Raw genomic sequence first — 22,641 nt, forward strand, 5'->3', positions numbered from 1 at the left:
ATGAAATCCATTTTCCTTCTTGGGTAGAAAAATAGTGTAAATTTTATTTTTATTTTATTTTAAAAGGTGATTAGTCGTGAGTGTATAGAATGTGATTGAAAAGTAGACTATCATGTCAATTTACTAAAATATTGACAACGGCTAGTTATAAATCAAGAGTATTTTGGTCACAATTTTAGTATGGGCATTTAGATAAAAAATTAAAAGATGGTGCAAAATAATTGATCCAAACTTGATCGTAAATTTTCACCCAAACCCATAACTCAATTGATTTGACACATTGCAAAACAACTTTGAGGTCATGGCTTCAAGTCCGATTACTCATAAAAAATAAAAAATAAAAGCTAACTTGGCCGAGCACAACCATTATGTCTCGCTCAAATCCCCCTAATACATGCAATGCTCTACAAATCACAAATACCAAGTAAATCAGGATAAATCCTTGTAGATGACGAGTAATGGGGATTGAAGTCTTGAACTCAAGACTTCTCCCGTTTTGGAGAGAAGCTTTGTTCCTCTATCAGTAATCTTTTTGTATTATATTTGTAGATTTAGACATATTTCATGGAATATTTTCAACTAATGTATATATATTTTAGTTGTATGAAGATCATTATTTATCTAGTAAAATTTTGAACAAAATAATAATAATAAATTAAGTATAAAATACAATATTTTGGTGGAAGCAAGCCATGGCATTAGAGATACCCTTAACCCAAGTAAGCTAAAACCAGCTACAGCTGTTCCTGCATCCATTCACTCCCCCTCTTTGCAAGTTCTGTGAAAACCCGCTTTATCCCCAAAATTTAGGGTTTCAGGAAAAAATGGTTGCTCGATTTCTCTCCTCCTCACCAATATTAATCGCTTCTTTGCCATCTGGTCATAAAAACCCTAGAAAATATTCTTCCCTTTCTCTGAATTTGAATCTCGGACCAGACGGTTTGGTTAATTCTTTGCTTGGGAACCAAATCTCGCTTAGTTCCTCGAGTTCGAGACCTCTAATTCACAAGGCGCGATGTTCACCCACACTTAATACGATTTTATTTAGTCTCCCGACTGCGTAAGTTTCGATCACTCTATCCATGAAAATCTCTGTAAAAAAACAAGAAATTGGAATGTTTGATTTTGAAATATTGATTTATTTATTTATTTTTATTTTTTTGTGTGCAGAAAACCAGGGAGAGCTTCTACTGAGAAGATTCCGAAGTAAATTGTGTTTGTTGTTTATTCGTAATTGGTTTTATTTAATCTTTGTAGTGGCTGTGATTTAATTTGATGTTTGTGTTGCATAAATTGGTGTAGATGGTCTGCGAGGGCAATAAAATCGTTTGCTATGGCTGAATTGGAAGCGAGGAAGCTCAAGTACCCGAATACTGGAACCGAAGCTCTTCTCATGGGGATCTTGGTTGAAGGTTAGTGATTTTGACATCTCTCAAAACTTTAATGTGTTTATAAATATAATGTGTCATAATGTAGAATTGAGATTGCTTTCGTGTTTTTAAGAATTGAAATTAACATAAGTAAATAATTAAGATATAAGAACTGTCATTTTACAAGTAGAATGTAAATCAAACAATTTGACAACAGTGAGTGAAGGATTTAGCATGGAACACCGTGTATTGTAGATGAAAGCATATACGACCAAACACGTGTGCTCTCGTGGTAAGTCTTTGTGGGTATCCCTAGTTTTTTTTACTCTAGAGAACATATGAATATCTAGAAGGTTTAGCGTGCGAAGATAGGAAAAGATCAAGATGGGTTGGAAAGTAATGGGAATATCATAGGGTTAATATCTTGACCATGACTTTGAAAATTTATACTATTGTCGTTGGTGCATAGGTAGAAAATCTTTGATGTAAGTGTCATTCGTTGGAATAAAGTGTGAGTGATTATTTGATTGACTATCCCCACATTATGGCTGTTTTCTTAGTCTATTGCTCATTTGGGTATTGGTTTTGTAGTTTTGGAGGATTTTCTTGTTGGGTTAGAACTTAGGAATTCCCATTTGCATGATTGCATCTTGTAACATTTGCTTCATGAGCCAAGTTTCTCTGATGAAACCAAACAAGGCACTCCCTTCCTTTAATCATTAAAAAATGTCAATATTTTAACTGAAGGCAAAGGGTTACAATTAAATGACGCTAAATACCTTCCAACTTGGCTCCTCCGTTGTGGTGCCAAATTCACACACCACCTCAATTGTCCCTGCTCCCTTACCTTTGTCTTTGTGGTGGGGGCTATGCTTCCATTCCCCCATTCCTTACAAAAAGCTCCCTTGTTTAGGGCTTCCCTTTGTGTGAATGCCCTAACCAAATGAGTTTCCTTGCTTCTTCCTTCAGTTCATTCAAGAGTTATTTAGCAACTTAAAAGTTACTATCTTCAAGGGAAAGCGTTCTTCACTCCAAAAAAAAAATGATTGATGATGGATGATCGCAAGAAGTAACTGTTTTAAGTGCATAGTTTAGTCCTACATTTTTAAGAATTAATTGGATATTCAATCTCATCTTAGTATAAAGGAGTTTTGGCTTTTTTCAAGGTCATTACTTTTTTTTTTTAAAGTATTTCAAGGTCATTAAATTAGTGACACATCTTCTAATCATTTCCAAGGCATTAGGGATGCTGGATAAAATTACTAAAAAACAGTGTGTTCCTTGCAACAACTTGAGTTCTCAAAGTGAAACAGATATCCACCCTACCAACTATAACCTTTGATTAATGACTCTGCGTCAATATATGGAAAAGAATAATCTTTATGCATTAAAAAAAAAATACAAAGAGAATCAACTTCTATGCCATTTATTCAGATCACTTATAGTAGATAGGGCGTGGATCATAAGAAAAGCTCTCCAACGTGTTTTGGACTAAGCTGCTTGTCAATCTCTTTGAAGTTATGAAGGGATTCTCCATGTCTTGATGCTTGAACTGTTGTGTGATGAAACCTTGACATATTTACATTTTTGGTCTTTGGTTTTGCCAACCCCAATGATGATGAAGTAAATTTTGCTACCCTAATTGGGATGATTTCTTTGGAAAACTTAAGTGCTCAGAACTGCTAGACATCACGCAGATGTGAAGTTACGTGTTTCATGTTGAAAAACTTGCATTTTTTGTCCATTTCTCATTTGATCATGGTAACCTATTGACTTGATAACTATACATAATTCTTGCTTTTGACAACAAGGTAAATTCCTGTTTTTCTTCATCAGTTCTCTTTGGAACCAACCTTTTTCACTTATATCTTTACTATATCATTGTAGGAACCAGTATTGCAGCAAAGTTTTTGCGTGCAAATGGAATTACACTTTTCAAGGTGCGAGAAGAAACTGTCAACTTACTTGGAAAATCTGATATGTACTTTTTCAGCCCTGAGCACCCACCTTTGACCGAACCAGCCCAAAGGGCTCTTGATTGGGCTGTTGACGAGAAACTGAAATCAGGTAATTTTCCCCCTCTTTATGCCTATCTGTAGCTTTAATGGTCTTTTTTGAATGTTACTTCCATTAGTTTAAAATGGTTCAAAGCTGATAAACTCTGTAAGCGACCTTGGAATATGTAAATGATTGGTTGGATGTAGGTGAAGGTGGGGAAATAACCACAACCCATATGCTTCTCGGCATTTGGTCTGAGAAAGAATCAGCAGGCCACAAGATAATGGCTTCTCTTGGTTTTGATGACGAGAAAGCTGCCGAGCTCGCCAAGTCTGTAAGTTATCCAAGATTGGATTCTTCTATAAGATAAATACACTTCAATGTATACCAAGGTTTTAAATCTCGTCCGAGACCGAGACAACTCGTCCAATACGTCTCAGTGTCATCCAACAACGAGATGGATAGACAAGTCAAACGTATCGGATGAGATTTAAAACCATCATTGTTGAACAAGATGACTCAAACGTACCGGAAAACTCATCCGAGACAACTCAGTCTCGTTCATGGACGAGACGAGATGTCAAAACGAGTTTTAAAACCATGAGGTCCACTATTGATACCCATTTTGTTACTTACAGGCAAATGAGGATGTTGTTCTAAACTATAGATAGGGACCTGAAAAGTTTACAGAAAGCTTGTTGATTGTTGCCTGGCTCTTTCTTTAGAACTCTTCAAGAAAATTGTGACAATTGCTTCCTTGCTGGGTATGATATTGAGAGTACATTTTTGGTTTACTATCAGATGCTTCTGTATCCAAACTTGGATACGTTTGGGTTCTGCTGTCCTTGTTGTAATGCATTTGGTGGAATCCAATTTGCCAACTCTCTTTGTTGCGGCTCCAGTTTTTCCGTTTCTACCTGTCTAATGTTTCTACATTACTTCAAATATTGGTTTAATTGAATTTGATTCCAGGGACATAACAACTGTTCAATTGGTCTCATGTGGATCTCCTTATTTGTGTTGGGGAATCAATTTGGTGGGGTTCTGACCTCAGATTGCTGCATGGTACATGAAAGGCCGAACCCTTGAATCTTCCCCACAGTCTTGTCATATGAGCTTGACTTATAGACCCCCCACTTGATGGCCAGGGCAGTTGGAATGAATCATCCTAACGTAATAACACGGAATGTCGGCACATGCCTTGGGTGTTTGGATGGCCCTGAAGAATTGCAACGCTGAGGAGTCTAGGAGTTGAAACTCTTTGGAGTTTGCAGTTCAACATGTGAATTGGAAGTCAGTCATGGTTGTTGCAATTATGTCGTCTTGACATGCCCTTAGTGCCTTCAAGCCTGCTTGGGATTGTTGTGTTGAACTTGTAAACCATTCCCAAATAACTTCCAGTCAATTATCTTTCAGAAAAAAAAAAAACACTTTAGATCAACATATATTCATATTTTACACGAATGTTATAGATGTACCCCACCATTATTTTGGTGAATATTTGAGATACCCCTATGTTTTCGAAGTGACCATGTTCTCCCTTACCTCTTATCTACTGTGACTAATTTATTTATATCTAATAAAAACCAAATGTTTTGACCCGTCTAACCCTATTGAACATAAGTCAGTTAAGGCCAAAGCCAACCATGGGTTGTGGCTGGGATCAGAGTGATATGTGGGTTTTATAAAAAAAAAAAAATTAAATTCATACATTATCGATAGCTATGGCACCGATATTAATTCTTCATCATAGCTTTTAAAACGATTAGAAATGAGAGTAAAACTCTTATTCTTTTATAATATATTTTAATTACTTATATATAATATGAGTGCTGATAATCTGATTTAAGCACGTGACAAGCTTGGGAACCGTAGATGAGCTCTCCTCTAGATACAGAACTACGGTTCCCCATAAAAAAGTATGTTTTTTTATCTCAAGGAGAGAAGATCTACGGTTTCCAAGCCTGTCATGTCAGCTAAGTCGATTGAGTATGCCTCGTGCGTAAGTCAGATTATCACAACTCATATAAAATTCATTTATAAAATATAGGCAGACTGGGATGGGCCGGGCTGTGCATCCTTAGGCCCTAACTTGGAACAGATTCAATGGGTTGAAAAAGTATAAGTCCAAACTTACCTTTGTGAGTCCAACATTGAAGTGAGCAGCCCACTTCACAATTTGATAAAACACACGTGGCATTTAGACTTTATTTCATGTCCCTACGTTTCCACCAAAATTTGAAATACCTCCTTGGAAATGCCACGTGTAATCCGATGGAGAGGGTTTCTTAAAAAATTTGAAGCGGACTACCCACTTCAAAGTTTTCTCCTACCTTCGTAGGATCAAGGTCAAGGCCCTGGCCTACCAGGCCAAGTTAGCAGACAAGACTGGGTTCACGGGTGAGTGGGTCCAATTGATGCTCCAAAGTCCAAATCACAGTTCCTGGTGTACGTTAATAGGATTTTATAAATTATATTATAGATTAAGTGGATGTTGATTGGCCAGAGTGGTGGATTAGTCAATTGATTTTTGCCTAAAAAAAAGTTAGGTTTGGTCCAAAGTCTTCTTTGACTATCTTAGTTAAGATTTAAATATTTCCATATAATCTTACTTACTCAAGTCCTTTTCTAATTAACAACTACCCTCTCTTGAGTCCTGCTCATGTTTGGGGAGACATGTTGTAATTTTAAACGCATTTCCTTCACCAAAAAATCAGCAAAGAAAGAAAAGGAAGAAAAATGTATCGTTTCTGATTCTTCCTAGGCATTGACCGCACGAGTGGGGGAACTTGCAGACGTACCTAATCGTCACCGCTACGCGAAATGTTTGTATCAGCCGACACGATAACATGATTTTAAGAAAAGAGAAGAAAAAAAGATAGATAGTATTGCCACACCAACTGTTGCTAATGCCACACCAATTCAACTCTATAAAATAAAAAAAAGATCGAAGTATATTTGAATTCCCATGGGTGGATGAACCTTAGAGATTGGATGATTTAGATGCACCCCTCCATCTTTTGGTGAATATTTTTGAGTTGCCACACCGTATTTTCAAACTGATGACATTTCTATTTCTTTAATACATTAATAAAAAAGTGATCTAATTGCCTTCATCTTCAAAAAATTTGGGTAAAAGATGTGATATTTGAAGTAGATGACGATGAGATTTTTTATAATAAAAAAAAAATTCAATAGTTTCTTGAGTGAGGTTCAAGGTGAGATTAAAATGGTGGGCTGAAGATAAGGTTCAATTGATTAAAAATAATGTATCGTACATGTTGAAAAACTTAAAGATCACTCACTAGTTTGGAAAGAAAAATTAAGGACTTTTTATTAAAAGTTCAGGGCAAGGTAAATTAGGTCATTTTGTAGTGAGTGGATCCTTTGTAGCTCGTTTTTCGTGTAATTCTTTGTAGCTCTTGTTCTACCGTCCACGGATCATCAATGGTTGGATGTAATTGTCATAATGATGCAGTTCACTCTAAACCGTTGAAATTAGTTTCAAATAGCTACAAAAAAGACAAGGTACAAAGTAGGGTTGCACATTGGATCGTGCCAAATAGAAAATCGAACCGAATCAAGGCATGCATTTTGGATGGGTTTGATTCGATTTTTTAGCTCATCGGTAGGGGTGCACATTGGATGTCATCGCCACAACTTCTTTCTTTTATTTATTTATTTTTCTTTCATATAATTTCATTAATTGAGGTGTTATAAATAAAAGTTGGTACGGCAATTAGCTATTTTTTCTCGTAATTATTAATATCTTTTATTTGAATTGTGGATTATAGTAGTTTAATATGAAATTTTGATGATAGCTAGTAATAACACAGTAGGATTCATGTAGCTTTTCTAGGGTTCATATATTTTATAAGTACAATATATTTTTTTTCTTTTTTTTAGCAACAAACGAAATTTAAGCAACGGGATTAAGTCGATGGCAACGTGGCGAAAGATACAAGAGAAGGGGCCATGGGTAAACAATTCCAACAAAACAAATGGAAGCTAATGAAGACAGAAGAGGATGGCTAAACATAGCAATGCTCTGAAACCAAATCAAACCAATCCCACGAACACAATCATGGATCGCTTTATTCTATGGTCAAAGATTGCGTATCATAGCTTTTCATCATTGCATGTTGCTTTCATGAGTTTTGACTTTATTAGAATGCGTTCTATATACAAATTACATGTGGGCATTCGACAATGGCTCTTCTTTGCTTTTTAAATTTTAAGTGAAGATAACATACACAAGTTGCTTGAAATGACCGTAACCATGGTCCTCAACTCTTGAAGACTTTATATTGCTTAACTTATGGAATTGATCCCAAGATGCAGGATACGGATCGGATCTGAATAAAAATTATCCGAATCAAAATATGGATTTGGATTGAAATGTCGGATTCATTGACTCTTGGTAAAAAAAACATATGAATCCAATCGGGTAAACATAAAATCAAATGGTTAAAATTTATCCTCAAAATTTGTGTTATTTAGATATGTATAAATCCCAATGGTTGGATTTCATATATTTACATGGTAGAGATATATGTTTTCTCATGAGTGAGACTTCCCGAGTCACTGGAACCTGACTCACTAATAAATAGGGTCATCAAACTCGGTCTTCAAAATAATCAGCGTATTTTTATCGGAACTGTTACGTTCAGCGCAGCCGGTAATCATTCGTACGGATGCTTTAGTAACAGGACACGTGTAACTAATGAGTGGGACCGAAGTGATGTTGTCCTGCTTCATTATCACAACACATAGATTGGACAAGAGCCGGACGGCGCGGTGATGCGCCGTTACGAAATGCTATAGAGTCACTATTTATTTATTTATTTAAAAAAATAAAACTATACGAAATCGGAAACAGAGAAGCGAAAACGTCTGCTTTTTATAAATGAGAAACGGCGCATGGGGCCCACACGTGTAATGAGGTCATACTCTCACTCGGCCGTTACGTCTCTGACTCATCGATTCAAACGTGTCAATATCTCATTTGGTCAAGTACACGAGCGGCTCGCGTTATGCTTTGAACGAAGAATTGGCTTTGACTTTAATTGGCTCGCTAATAGACAACATCTTAGTGTTTAATGACTAAAATGCCCTTTTTATTCTCCAGAATTACACAGAATCCATTATAATAAATAATGGTCAAAAAAGACTATCAAAATATAAAATAATATTAAAAGTTTTTATGAGTCCCAAAAGTTTGTTATTGGAAAAATTACTTTAAAAGACCCTCTAAATAGTTCTTAAGTTTTCGATTATTGCTTATCAAGACATTTAGTGAACTTTCTCTTCTAAATGGTCCATGGACCTCATCTAAAATAAAGTATTTGAAATACCCAAATTACCATTTTCTCATCTTTTCACGTGGTTAGACTTTCCAATGGCGATTGTGATCAAAAGATGCAAATACTTAAAAAATAAATAACTTAAACCTATGCTCACCTTGTCTTTTTATGTTCTTAAATGAGCCTGAGTCTTGAATGGATGAATTTTAAGATTGAGGGTTTTGATTGAGAGTTAGATGTTAGAAAGATGAGTATTTTTTAGTTGAGAGTTAGGAAAATGTTGACAGTTTTTGAATTGGGGTTGAGTTGAGAAAGGGTTGAAAGTGTTAGGTAGAGATTTTGATTGAACTTTAGGTTGAGAGATGTAGTTTTAGAGCATGAATCTCTCATACAAAATGATGATATTTATAGAGGTTTAGAGAGATATTTACGGGCAAAATGGTCTAACCCTAATAACAAAGTGAAAGGATATGAGATTTAAGTTGTTTCTTTTTTATTTTCATTTTTATAAGAGTAAAAGTGGAAATTATGATATGAAACCCAAAAAACACATTTGGTCTTTTATCTTTTGGTAAATACTTTAAAAAATAAGGGTAAAAAGATGAGAGACAAAATGTATTTTTTTTTTTAAATATAAATGGGAGAGTGACATATGTAAAAGTGTTGTGATAAGTAAAAAATAGACTTTGACTCTTTTGTAAATAACAAATAAAGCAAGGGGTAAATAGAAAGAGGTGAAAAATGCTTTTGAAACATGAATAAGAGGATGACATGCGTAAAATTAATATTGGTTTTCATGTAAATAATTCCAAAAGTAAGGGTAAAGAGACAAATTTGAAATTGACATTCTTAGAATGTGATATGTTTCCTCTTTTGGAGAAATGTGTAAAATTAAAGGCTTTTAGGATTTGAATATAGGTAATAGGCTTAGAATAGAAATGAGCTTGAACTTAGATAGTTGGTCTTAAAATGGAAATGGACTTGCACTTAGGTAATAGGTCTTAAAATAGGTTACGAGCTTAGATTATGGACTTAGAGTGGATTTAGGTTATGAATAAAAATGGAGATAAACTTTATAATGGATTTGGATAAAGGTAATGAGTTAGATTTTAAAATTAGGTCTAGGTTAGGAAAGTGGGTTAGGGATTTGGATTGGGTTATGAAAAATGGGTTTAAGCAAATGAAATGGATCCAGGTTGGATTTGGGTTAAATGGGTTTAGGTTAGGGACAAGATTTTGGTAAGTAAAATAATATGAAATGATGCATATATATGATGTATATATGCATGGATGTATGAGAAAAATGTCAAGTGACGATTACTGCGGATTGTGGGCTCATTGAAAGACTTAGGACTTTTATTTCAAATTAAACTTAAGATTTTTTAGTGTGTTCATGCAAATTTGGGTGTCTACATTAAAAAATTCAAATGTTCCTCAATCCATGCCTTTCACATTTCCATTAAAAAATTCAAATATTACCCATCACCTCAATCATCGCCTAAGACAAATTTTAATAATCTAAACATCATTTTCATCCCATACACTTGTATCCCCTTTCTATGGTATCATCGCCTTATTTAATTGAAAATCCCAAAATAAAAAGAATGTCATTTTCATTTATTGTTAGGATTGGACTCTTTTACCCAAAAAATCATCACCCAACTCTATATAAATCCCTTCTTCTTACAAACCTAAAACATGCTATCAAACCCCCTTCTAAACCTAAAACTCTAACCAATTTTCTATCCATCTCTCTCTTTTAAAAAAGATATAACACACATATACCCTCGAAGACTCAAGAATAATAACAAAAAGAACAATAGCAAGGAAGAAGAAGTCAAGTTCTAATGTGGGTTAGATTAAGAAATCTGTTAATAATTTGTCTTCTCCTCCCTTTATCTCCCTCTTCTATCGTTCCTCTATTCTTTAAAGTTTATTGTTTTTTATAATACATGTATCCTTAAGGTAAGGTATTAGGGGTCCCCATCTCTCAATGAGGAAACCCCCATGATATAGGTCGAAAGAAAGGTTCATCCATTTAAGGGTACAAGAAAATATTTTCTCTTAAACTTTATTTTTTTTATTTCTTTTTTCTAAATAAATGGCCATGTTCTAAGATTATCACCAAAGGTGGATAAGGATGAGTGCCTAACACTTTTCCCAACTTCTAACCGAACCCTCTTATCTAGATTTTTAGGTATATCAATTTCTTATCTAATTTCGGAGTCACTAAATTGTTAAAAATGATTTTTTTTATAAAATAATTAACAGGGTGACCTTCCACGCCCTTTTTCTAAAAAAGAATGGTGGTGACTCTAAAACTAACGTAGCATTGAGGTTCATCTAATGAATTTATTATCTCTACACATGACATCAAAGACATCGATCTTTTAATTGGACTCTAGATTTTGATTGTCTTCTCCAAGGTGTGATGTCATCGTCTCTTAAAGATAAACAAACTCTGATCCATCAAGAATGTTGTTCATCTACGTGATGAAATTTGTAAGAGGATTACAACATACACCAAGCCAAACTTTGGTAAAGAAATTGTACCTCATTGGTTCCATTACCGATTCCCCTCCTAAATCATTAATATTTTTTCAAAAATAATCTCTAAGGCGGAATGTGTGGATAATCCAAAAATAAAAAAGGCAAAAAAATGTGATTTACATGGAGAACACTATGTTTCAAATGTTTAAGGTTATATTTCCTACAATCAACAAATATTAAATGTATGAGAAGAAATTAAGGATAGATAAGTAGAGAAAATAATATCCCATAAAAGAAATGGCAAGAGAGGTAGTGCCACTACAAGAAAGTCGGTTTTTAGTGATTAATTTTTTAGTCACGGTTTATATAGTCACTAAAAAATAATTTTTAGTTGCAAAATTAATATATTGCCACTAAAAATATTATAGCATCAATATTTAGTGAAAATTCAAAAGTATGCGCCACTAATGCCATGTATGTAAATTTTAGCACCCTTAATGGTGACCACATCAAGATATTTAGTGGTGATTTATATTTTGTGCCACTAAATGTTTAAGATTTTAATAACAATATATTTTCTGTTACTAATATTTAGTCATTAGCTACAGTTATGTTTTGTCACTAAACACATACTTTTAGCCGCGGTGTATATTGGCACTAAACAATAACTTTTAGTGGCAAAACGAAAATGTTGTCACTATAGGTGTTATACTGACAACATTTAGTGACAACTCAAACGTAGCTACTAAAATGAATAAAAATATGTGACTACATGAAAAGATTTAGAGACAAATTTTATTTTATTGCTACTAAAGGTGTAAGGTTTTAGTGGCAATATTTTATTATTGTCATTAATGATACGTTTTAGCTACATGTTGGTTTTTGCCACTGAAACATATCTTTAGTGTCGAGCATAATATTTTGTCACTAATTCATGATTCTAGAATTTTGAAACTAACAATGACCACAAGAAGAGATTTAGTCACGACTTTTTTTTATTGCCATTAAAGATTTAGGATTTTAGTGGCAAGATATTTTATGTCTCTAATGGTTAGTCATTAGTTACGGTTATATTTTTACCACTAAAAATAATTTAATTTGATGAAATTTCAATAATATTCATCGTCCGATAAGAAAGAGGGAATTGAAGAAATTTAATGGATTCAAACTAAGAAAAAAAGAGAGAATAGGGATTTTAAAATGAGAGTTGGAAAAAAAAGAGGAAAACATTAGAGAATAATAGAGTTATAAAAATTCACGATAGAGCAATAGGACAATTCTTTGGGATAGATAATTATTTTCAAGTAAGGTCCATCTTTAAACATGGTCTTAAATCTAAGGTCAAAAGACATAATTAGAGTCCAACTTGTCACTTGGAACTCTTCAATAAATTTAATAAAGAATTATGTCTATCATGTGACAATTTGGACCCATAGTAAATACTAAAAGTAAATCCATAGGGAAAATTAGTTAAAGAACCTCGCGGAAGGGCATCTTTCTAAATAGACTCTAGGTTTTCAACGATTGCTAAATAAGACATTTAGTAAACTTTTTCTTTCTAAATGATCCTTGGACCTCATCTCCCACATTTCTCACGATTGAATGCCCTAACTGTTCGAACCCATCGTTTTCATTCAAAAATTGGATTTTTGACATCCCAACAGAGTTTTGAGACTCCATTCCATCATAAAGAAGAAGAAGACATTTTCAAGGGTTTTTTCAAATATTTTAAAGATGTATGTAAAAAATTAGGATTTTTTCACTTTTTTTTCTTAATTTTTAGATGAAAATTGATCAAGAATGGTTCTTCTAGGTTGAACCATCTAAACAAGCCCTTATCTTAAGTTTTTAGTCAAGCTTTTCATGTATTTTTAGTAAAAAAAAACTCAAAATTTGAAAATGGGTGGATTTTATCAGTGTCGAGTTCATCACTTTTTATTTAATAAGTGGTCAACTCGATAGTAAAATTTTTGAACTCAACACTAAATAAAAAAACGTCGAGTTCGACAATAAAATTTGTGAACTCGATAATATGAGGGACCATTTAAAAAGATTTTTTGTACTAAATGTCATTTTAAGCTACCATGCAAAACTTGAGGACTATTTAGAAAGAAACCCTTCCACGAGGGTCCTTTAAGTAATTTTCCCAAATCCATATCTTATAAAAGTTATAAACCCTAATTGGGTATTAGGTCCAACTTTAGCCATTTCTACTTAATACCAAAAGTTAATGTCTTGGGCTTTAAATGGGTATGACATCAACTCTTACCATTTCTACTACTAAACATTATTGTTTATCTTGTGTATTTTGTATCTACGCCAAGGAGTTTGCAATTGGAGAAAACCAAAACAAGAATAAAGAGAAAATTATTATTGTTGGAACCTGATGATATTGGTCGACAAGGATTATTGTTCATCCATTTGACATAATGCACATAATTTTTCAAGGGTATTTTAATAATTTCATTGGTATTATGTAAAATCCTACTTAGATTTTTTCTTAAGGGTATATATTTTAATTTTCCACTGAAAAGTGTAATCTGTAGAATTTTATTGTCATAGTGGAATTAGCGTGATCCATCTACTTACCTCAATCTCGAGGGAACTACGTAAATGTCTGTGTTCTCTGTATGATTTGCGTTTGTTTTGTTTTAATTCATTTTTTGATTTGATTATCCCTATTTTCTTAACAAAAATAAAAGAGAGAACAATTTTTATTTGAAAAATCCTTCAATATGAAGAGTAAAGTCAAGGAGTTTTTCCAAACTTTTATTATAGGAAACAATGTTATATAAATATTTCCTGGCAAAAATTCGAGATATCAACCGGCATCAAGAATAAAATCATAATTTTTAGATAAGAAATACATTTGTAATCACCAATTGAGGGATCAAAGTGACTTAGCTTGAAATGGCCATATCTTATAGCAGCAATGGTATTCTTGAACTTTTTAAATTTGTTGACGTTTACAAAAGTACCACTATATGTAGGATTAGGATCCATAGACATGTGAAAAGGGAACTCATATATTCATTCATAATCCTGACCATATACATGTCAAATCCAAGGGTCAAGATTTTAAAAAAAAAAGTATATCGAGAATATAACACAAATCTTAAAGATAAATCACAATATTGGATGTTGTATATACATAGTTGGGATTGTGTGTGAACATATGAGTTCACTTTCATGAGTAAGGGCGGAGTTAGTAAGGAGTTGGTAAGGGCAATTGCCCCTACAGAACTTTTAGACACCCCTATATTTTCAACTAATCACATGCCCCAGTTGTCCCCACTCCCTTGTCTCTCTCCCCATTTGCCCCCACACCCTCATCTCCCTCCAATTTTTGCCCAATTTTTTGTTGTTGACATTGCCTCTTGATTGGGCATTCTCATATACCAATTGGAAATGACCTAAATATCCTTTTTTTCAATTTCTATTCAAAAACCTATGAATTTCTCTTTAAAATCATTCATCTTCAAGTTCTTCAACTATACAACTAATCATAGTTTGCCCTCACTACAAGAAAATCATAACTCCACCCTTGTTCATGAGTCTACGGATCCCAATCCATCCCATTCTTTCTAATAACATTAAAATGAATTAACTTGTAGTCATTGTTCCTTTGTGAAACAAAACACATTACGTTATAGATTTTTATTTGACTACTTTGCGGGGAACCCACCCATTAACAAATACCAACCCAATATTAAATGCAAATAATATATTTTGAGTTTCAAAATCCCAAATAATTCTTTAAGGGCATTTAAGTCCTGATGTCATATTTTAGACAATAAGCTGGAAATAAGGGTCATTTTCGTAGTATAGAAGCTTCGTATATACAACAAACATAAATAAAATAAAATAAAAAAGCTAGCTAGCAAAGGTAAGGAAGGTTGGTTGGCGTCTTTTGCCCTCTAGACGGCGCAAGCAAATACAAACACACCCCCATTGACACGTCTCCACTTCTCTCTATTTTCTTTTCTTCTCTACAACACACATCCAGCCCTCCCTTTCACATTCACAGAGAGAGAGAAAGAGAGAGGGAGAGAGAGAATTAAAGTAACAGTTTTGAACTATAGCTTTCCTCTCAACGTTTTGCTCTCTTTAAAGATTAATTCCCTTATGACTTAAACAAAAAAACAAAAACCCAAACAAACTCTCTTCTCTCACACTTTCAAATGAGTGCAAGTAGCAGTAATAGTGGTGGTGGTGGTGGTGGTGGTGGGCCTTGTGGTGCGTGTAAGTTTTTGAGGCGAAAGTGTGTAAATGGTTGTATTTTCGCGCCATATTTCGATTCAGAACAAGGAGCGGCGCACTTCGCAGCTGTTCATAAGGTGTTTGGTGCAAGTAACGTGTCAAAGCTTCTCTTACACATACCGCTTCACAAGCGACTCGACGCGGTTGTTACCATCTGTTATGAAGCTCAAGCTCGCTTAAGAGATCCTGTTTATGGCTGTGTCGCTCATATCTTCGCTTTACAACAACAGGTAATTAATTAATTATTCTATTTACAGGAAGGGTTGTTGCTAATTTACGCCGGGATGGGTTGGATTACTAACCTTCGCACCCCCCATCCCCTCCCAGTTGCTTCGTGTTTTGATTTTGAAGAAGAAAAGATGATGATGGTTTACTTTACTTACTACATGCAGTTTATTTTAAGTAACGCTTAACACAAGAGTGATTATCTTGTACTCCTCGGTGTTTGATTGCAAGATGACTTACTGTCTCCTTTGTGTGCCACGTTGTATACTTTTTTTTTTTAGACCTACGCATTATATATGGCTAGACATTTATGATTGAATGGGGCAAAAAGACTTTGCCATGTGGCGATCAAAGGAGGCTTGTAAGTTAATTTGCTACTTAACTTCCTGAGGTACATCACTACCTTCAATTTATGATTGTTACACACCATTTTGCTTGGTGAATTCAACTAGGGTTTTTGTGACCATTCCGGATCTTGTACTCAAAGGGAGTTGGGGCAACTATACAAGTCTTCTTTGTGTGCCATGTGGCACAGTACTGTTTGAAGTTAAGTGGGCCAGACTTTTTAGCACTCACATTGATGGACCCATACATTTGAGTGATTGCTGGTTTTTAGATAGAGCCTGGCTACAGTGACTCGTAAGTAGCATTGTGTGTGTGTGTGCGCGCGTGCAGAGAAGTGAGAACCATTGATTTTCCTAGAGTGTATTAGACTTATATCTTGGTAAAAAGCTAATACCCCCAGTAGCATTGTGTGTGCAAAGAACCATTGATTTAATACACTCTTATTTCGATAAAAAGCATCTATGATTGCACACTCGAGTACACTCTTAATGTATGCTAACTTCGAGTGTTATTTCAAGGAGTTGTGATGAATGCACACAATTTTAGTACATGGCTGACATGGTAAGGGCACATAATTATAGATCTTTTTCATCGGGATACACAGGAAAAAAATGTGTGGCTCTATGCTCTTGCCACGTCAGCCATGTACGAAAACAATGTGCATTCATCATTATTCTATTTCAAGTCACTGTACCAGTTTTCTTCTAGTTATTGGATTCAAATAATTTTTGATTTCATGTTTCAAATAGTTCTTATAGATTTAACAAACAATGGCATGAGTTATTACAAGCTTGGGATAAAGATAAATAAATAAATTCATTTGATGATTATAATTAATTATCGATAGATTGATTTTTGGTAAGAACAGATATGAAACGATTAAGATTCATTCGACTGATCCCATATTTTATTCGTTTGTTTAGTATCTCTAATTAATGAGTAATTTAAAATTTGTTACTATTAGGTGGTGAATTTACAAGCGGAGTTATCATATCTACAAGCACACCTTGCGACATTAGAGCTTCCTTCTCCACCGCTTCCCACACCTCAACCACACTCACTACAAGACCTTCCATCCTCTTCGAGTGTGCCTACGACCTATGATTTATCAGTGCTTTTTGATCCTCTAGTGCAACCCCCATGGACACTTCAACAGCTACCAATGGATTTTCGACAATTTGGAAGCGGTGGTAGAAACTCAACGGATGGTACCTCAGCTGGAGGAGGCGATCTTCAAGCATTGGCACGTGAACTCTTACAAAGACACAGGTCGGAGCAAGGGGACGAACCTTCGGCTCCACCACAGCCACCTCTCTCTAAATGAGACTGACCTGATTGAGTTGAGTGGTGTTTGTCTTTGAGGGACAGCCTAATAACCCGAATTAGGGTCTTGTGGTATCTAACTACTTGGATTTACCGAGTTTTTGTTTCGTCCCAATGATCAAGTATTGAAAATTACCTTGGTTTTTGTTATTAATCGTTAGGAAAAGTTGGATGAAATGTTTAATAATGTAGTTTTGTATCTGAATATTTATTATTTATTTATGATTGATCCCACATCCATGACCAGTTAATTTTGATTTCAATATCTTAGCAATTAGCATATTCTCATAAATAAAAAAAACATTAAGTTCTATCAGATTCCTACACGAAGAAACCATTAGAATAGTGGATTTGAACTGTTTCATACTTCTTTCAGCTTCATTGTAAGGCGCTTATCAGAACTGTTTCTAAACACTAATTTGATGCCAAAAACGCTTTTGGCGCCTCCATACCATAGAACTCCAAAGGAAAAACTTTTCCATAGTTGTATATGTCCCTTACTAGTCATAGCCACATTAATTAGAAGCATAGCTATGGATGTCCTGAATACTCAGGTTTGGAATGACCATTCAATGATAGTTTATACACTACAATAAGGAGATTCACAGAACTGTCATTCGATGAGTAACGAAAGAATCATAACCATCCAACATATTACATTTTGTTGATCGACGGGAAAAATTCACATGTAGTACATAAATCAAATGGTGGTTGTCGTGCTCAATATCAGATTGATTCTTTCAGTTCCAACATGGTCGGCCCATTATATTCTTCGTTGTAGGTCCTGCAAGTTTGAGTTGAATGAAGGAACATTGATTCATTTAGCAACCCCAAATCTTTGAGATAAGGCTCCGTTGCTGTTGTTTGGTTCCTGCAATTTTGAGAATAGCTAGTCTCCGTTGATATTCAATCGGGACAATGCAAAATGAGAAACTATGAACTAGAAAGCAGTGTTTTGCGTTTAATTTCCTTGGTAGCATATTCTCTCAGCACATGTTCCACCTCATCCACAACCCCTAACCTTCGAAACCACCTAGCTAAGACTTCCGAAGCTTCTTGGCAAACCATTATACCATCTCTCTCAAGGTCCATCAGGAAGTCTAATGCCGCATTAAGCTTATTCTCCTTCTCATAAGCAGACAGCATCACAGCCACACATTTATCACTAGGCTCGAGTCCAGCTTTTCTCATATTTTCAAACACAATACAAGCTCCATCACTCTGACCTGCCACTGCATATGCATTCATGAGGAGAGCACACAACCTAGCATCTGGTGCAATCCCGGCAAACTGTATCGCATCAAACACCCTTTGAGCTCCATTGGTATCACCAATTGAAGAGTAGGCTCTTAATAGAGCCTTGTAAACTTCGCTTCCCGCGCATAAATCTTGGGCTTCCATTTCTCCAAGTAAACTCTCTCCATGATCAACCATTCCAGCTCTGATATAGGCCATGATCATCGATCCATAAGATCTTTTGTCCAATGGCAATCCTAGCAACTTTATCTCCTCGAATGTTTCTTTGGCCCGGTTAAGATTACCTGCCTTACTGTACATCTGAACGAGAACAGTTAGGGTTATCTGATCAATGGTGAAACCTCTTTCCTTCATGGCTTGGAGTGCAGTTTCGGCATCTAGCAACCGATTTTGCTTCCCATAACCGTCGATGATCTTGGTGTAGTCGCGAACATTGGCTTCAAAAGATTCTTCTAGAAGGGCAAATTCTGTTACCTAATTAGAGTGCATCGGGCAACAAAATGTCAATCTTTGGGGTATATATGAATCTGTTACCTAATTAGAATACATATGGTCAAAAGCACTTAATTAGTGTGTTTCGAGCATGTAAATTTACGTCAGAAGTAGCTCCACATCAGAGCTTAGTGTGAAAGATGCGTGGAGACACCATCAAGAAGAAACGCATTCTTAAGTGAAATACAATTGTCACCACAAGTGATAAAAGGTGGATAACCATAAACAGGACGGCATTTCTGACTACATTCAACGAAGTCAAGATGCTTGCTTGAAATAAAGGGACAGCAACAATGGAGCCCAGCTAGGAGTTTGCAAGGATTTATTATTCAAGATAGTATCTAAAAGGGACTCCTATGAATCTAATCCGCTATGAAGCCTACAAGTCAAATGCTTCAACAAGAATGGAGCATTTTGGAGATAACTACTTGCATAATATACAATATACGGTAGAATCTGCACAAATCCTAAATATAGTGAGGTTTTTTTCGCATTGTGCCTTGAGAAGAAGTCCACACTATCACGAGAGACCAATGTGATCTCATAACTTCTTTTTTCTGATAAGCATCTCATAACTTGCCTACAAGTGTGTTGAGTAATTAAGCTTCTGTATTTGAGTACTGTCCCTTTCTGAGGGATATTTTTTGGGGTATTCTAGACCCCACCCCCACCCCAGTTCTCTCTTAAATTGGTGATATTAGGTTTACCCTCCTAGACCGTAAGTCGATGTTGCTTTTCTTGATGATTAAACAGTGAAGTTTTTGACATTTTTTTTTTTTTTCAAAATTTGATTTAGTAATTTAAGTATTAGAAGAGCATTTAGAAACAAATCAAAATTTCACTGTTAAATCATCAAGAAAACATTACGTTAACTTACAGTCAAGGGGTAAACCTTATATCACCCATTTTACAGAGGGGTATTTCTAAAATACCCTTGTTTTTAGTAAATTCCGGTTTTCCTAATACTTCAAAAAGGTGTCATTTCCATGTTGGATACTTCAAGTGAATACCATACCCAGACCATGTCTCTGGACTGTATCTCTAGTGTATCCGAGAAACATAGGTGTTATCTTAATAGACACTCAGCTACCAACATATCTATCAAGCAATGTCAATGACATTGGTAAGAAATGGGCTTACCAAACAGTATCATTGTAATATATCTGAATGAAATACCTTCTTGTTATCACTTCTAACTTGCACCTTAGAATTTTAAGTAGATCGCGAACCAAGGATCTTACCATACTTTAAAATACCCCAGAAAGTCAATGTGAAGTGAAAGATATATCACAAGGCTAAGGACCCATGTGAGAGCTCCAATTGGTACCTTTACAGATGAAATCGAACAAGATTCCAGAATTCATAAATGTTTTTGCAATTCATTTATCATTTCTCCTTCACTAGTTCAGCTTGCAAACTAACTTGGTCTCGATGAAGAAAAAATAGGGTTTTTCTTCCTCCAAAGCTTTGTTAGAGAGTTGACCAATTTTAAGCCGTAAATAATGAGTATGTCGAATTGCTAATTATGCCCTAAATTTCAATATGGGTAAATTAGTGAACTCCAAGAAATTGCTTATTTCCCCCAACTTGTTTCTTCAATCAAGTCAGCAAATTTCCTAATCCCCAAGATTGAGGGGACGAAGAAACAAATAACAAATTCATGGAAGTATATTTGAATAATCACAATTATAAAAGATAAAAATATGAAAAAGAAATGTACTAGCAAATTAAATTTAAAAAAAAAATTACCTCGAAGAGCAGGGAATGTTCCAACTTGGACATTTGTTTGAGAACCGAAAGCCAATCGGCTCTAATGGGTTTCATGATCTTCACCCAAGAAACCAATAATCGAGACAAATTAGTCTTTTGAGGATCAAAACAGATTAATTGTTCCATTAGGGCTTTACATCGTTTAGACATCTTTGGTGCGAGTAGAGAGATGGAGTGCTTTTGTGCTTCTGTTAAATCCAACCCAATCTCAACCCACTTAAACCTCTCTCTCTCTTCTTCTTGTTCTCCATTTAGAGATAATTTATGAGACGCAAAGATTCTAAATTTTTGAAGAACAGAGGCTTTCTGTGAGAAGTTGTAGGGGGTTTTGATGGTGGAAATGAAAAATGGGGTTATTGGGTAGGTGTAAGATAACATGTTGCAGGCTAAGATGACCATTTTTGGTGCAAGATAGCGAAAGTGTGGGACATGAAGAGAGTATTAGAGGGAGAAGAAAATTACGTGACGCAGAGTGCTCAAATTTTGAGACTCTCGGCAACACTGAAAACGATGTTTATAGGAGGTTTCAGCATTTCTGCAAGTGAAACAAAATGCGAAATAGAGAAAGAAGGCAGACCTCAAACACAAAACCTCTTGAAGAACGCAATTGGACTCTGGACACTTGAAGGGTCTGTGTGGTTTCAGAGGAATTCTACCTATAGATGATGATAGAAAAACTCAAAAAATTGTTTTTTTTTTTTTTAGGTGCCAAAAATGAATTCTAATGTTTCTTTCGCGCCTGGAAAATACCAGTAATTTTGGGTATTAGAAGATAATATAAGGACATGGAAAATAATTTGGGGAACTTACTTAAAAAGACCATGATGGAGGGACTTCTTTCTAAATAATCCCTAAATTTTGAGAGTCTCTTAATGCTCCATTTAGTAAACTTTTCTTTTATTAGCACTAATCTCATCTCCCACATTTCTCGAGATTGAATGCCTTAACTAATCAAACTCATCGTTTTCATCTAAAATTTTGGATTTTTGGCATTTCAATCGATTTTAGAGAATTCATTCTGTTGGAAAGGAATTAAAAAAGAAGTGAAAGTTATTTTTAAATATTTTGAAGATATATGTAAAAAATTATGATTTTTTTTTTCACTTTCTTCTTGATTCTTGGATGAAAATCAATAAAGAATAGGTCTTTTGAGTTGAAATCATCTAAACAAGTCGTCATCTCAAACTTTTAGTCAATATTCTCATGTATTTTAATCGAAAAAACTCATAAATTAAAAATTGGTGGATTTTACCAATCTCAAGAGTTCATCACTTTTTATTTACTGTTGAACTCGACAATAGATAAAAAGTAGTGAATTCAACGATAAATAAAAAGCATCAACTTTGACAACCAGTTAAAAGTGGTGAACTCGACAATAAGTAAAAAAACATTGAGTTCACCAATAATGAAGGACCATTGATAAATAAAAGATTTACTAAATGTCCTATTAAGTTCTGTGCAAAACTTATAGACTATTTAGAAATAAATCCCTCCACCATGGTCTTTTAAGTAATTTTTCCTAAAATTTAATCTAGAGTGGACATGTTGTACCTTGATATACAAGTATAAATATTGAGTCCATACCACAACGTTGTTGATAGTAGACGGAAATTTGACATCATGGATAGCACGCTAAATCTTAATCAATGACAGTAGTTGTAAGTTTATTCTGTCAAACTTGTCGCATGGCATGAGGTAAGATGTATACTTGAAAAATTCAACTGAAATAGCTAAAAACTCACACATTTGATACATGTAATTTCATTCACGATAACAATGAGACCAATAGACAACATTATGTGAATATG

The 22,641-nt window shown here is 34.7% G+C and overlaps 3 protein-coding genes across 4 annotated transcripts; 2 read left to right on the forward strand and 1 right to left on the reverse strand.

The window, feature by feature from the left end:
* The first annotated feature begins 708 nt into the window (after nt 1-708).
* Nucleotides 709-4,907, forward strand: LOC147389534 (Double Clp-N motif protein). Of its 2 annotated transcripts, none has more exons than XM_086419180.1 (6): nt 709-1,060; nt 1,171-1,206; nt 1,303-1,412; nt 3,258-3,437; nt 3,575-3,702; nt 4,341-4,907. In XM_086419180.1, the coding sequence occupies exons 1-6, from the start codon at nt 825-827 to the stop codon at nt 4,455-4,457; spliced, it is 807 nt and encodes a 268-aa protein (XP_086275306.1). In that variant the 5' UTR covers nt 709-824; the 3' UTR covers nt 4,458-4,907. The 2 variants fall into 2 exon arrangements, with proteins under 2 accessions (XP_086275306.1, XP_086275307.1); XM_086419181.1 differs by having other exon boundaries at nt 715-1,060; nt 4,007-4,351.
* A 10,276-nt stretch (nt 4,908-15,183) lies between these two features.
* Nucleotides 15,184-17,560, forward strand: LOC147389535 (LOB domain-containing protein 30-like). Its single transcript, XM_086418317.1, has 2 exons — nt 15,184-15,651; nt 16,956-17,560. Exons 1-2 carry the CDS (start codon nt 15,343-15,345, stop codon nt 17,313-17,315), a joined length of 669 nt encoding a protein of 222 aa, XP_086274443.1. The 5' UTR covers nt 15,184-15,342; the 3' UTR covers nt 17,316-17,560.
* Nucleotides 17,561-17,846: 286 nt separating this feature from the next.
* Nucleotides 17,847-21,560, reverse strand: LOC147389536 (Tetratricopeptide repeat (TPR)-like superfamily protein). Its single transcript, XM_086418316.1, has 2 exons — nt 20,813-21,560; nt 17,847-19,045 (listed from the first exon to the last, which is right to left on the reverse strand). The coding sequence occupies exons 1-2, from the start codon at nt 21,230-21,232 to the stop codon at nt 18,248-18,250; spliced, it is 1,218 nt and encodes a 405-aa protein (XP_086274442.1). The 5' UTR covers nt 21,233-21,560; the 3' UTR covers nt 17,847-18,247.
* Between the last annotated feature and the right edge of the window lie 1,081 nt (nt 21,561-22,641).

The sequence above is a fragment of the Akebia trifoliata genome, chromosome 12 (assembly GCF_017979445.1).
Source record: "Akebia trifoliata isolate Shusen 1 chromosome 12, ASM1797944v1, whole genome shotgun sequence".
Taxonomy (NCBI): domain Eukaryota; kingdom Viridiplantae; phylum Streptophyta; class Magnoliopsida; order Ranunculales; family Lardizabalaceae; genus Akebia; species Akebia trifoliata.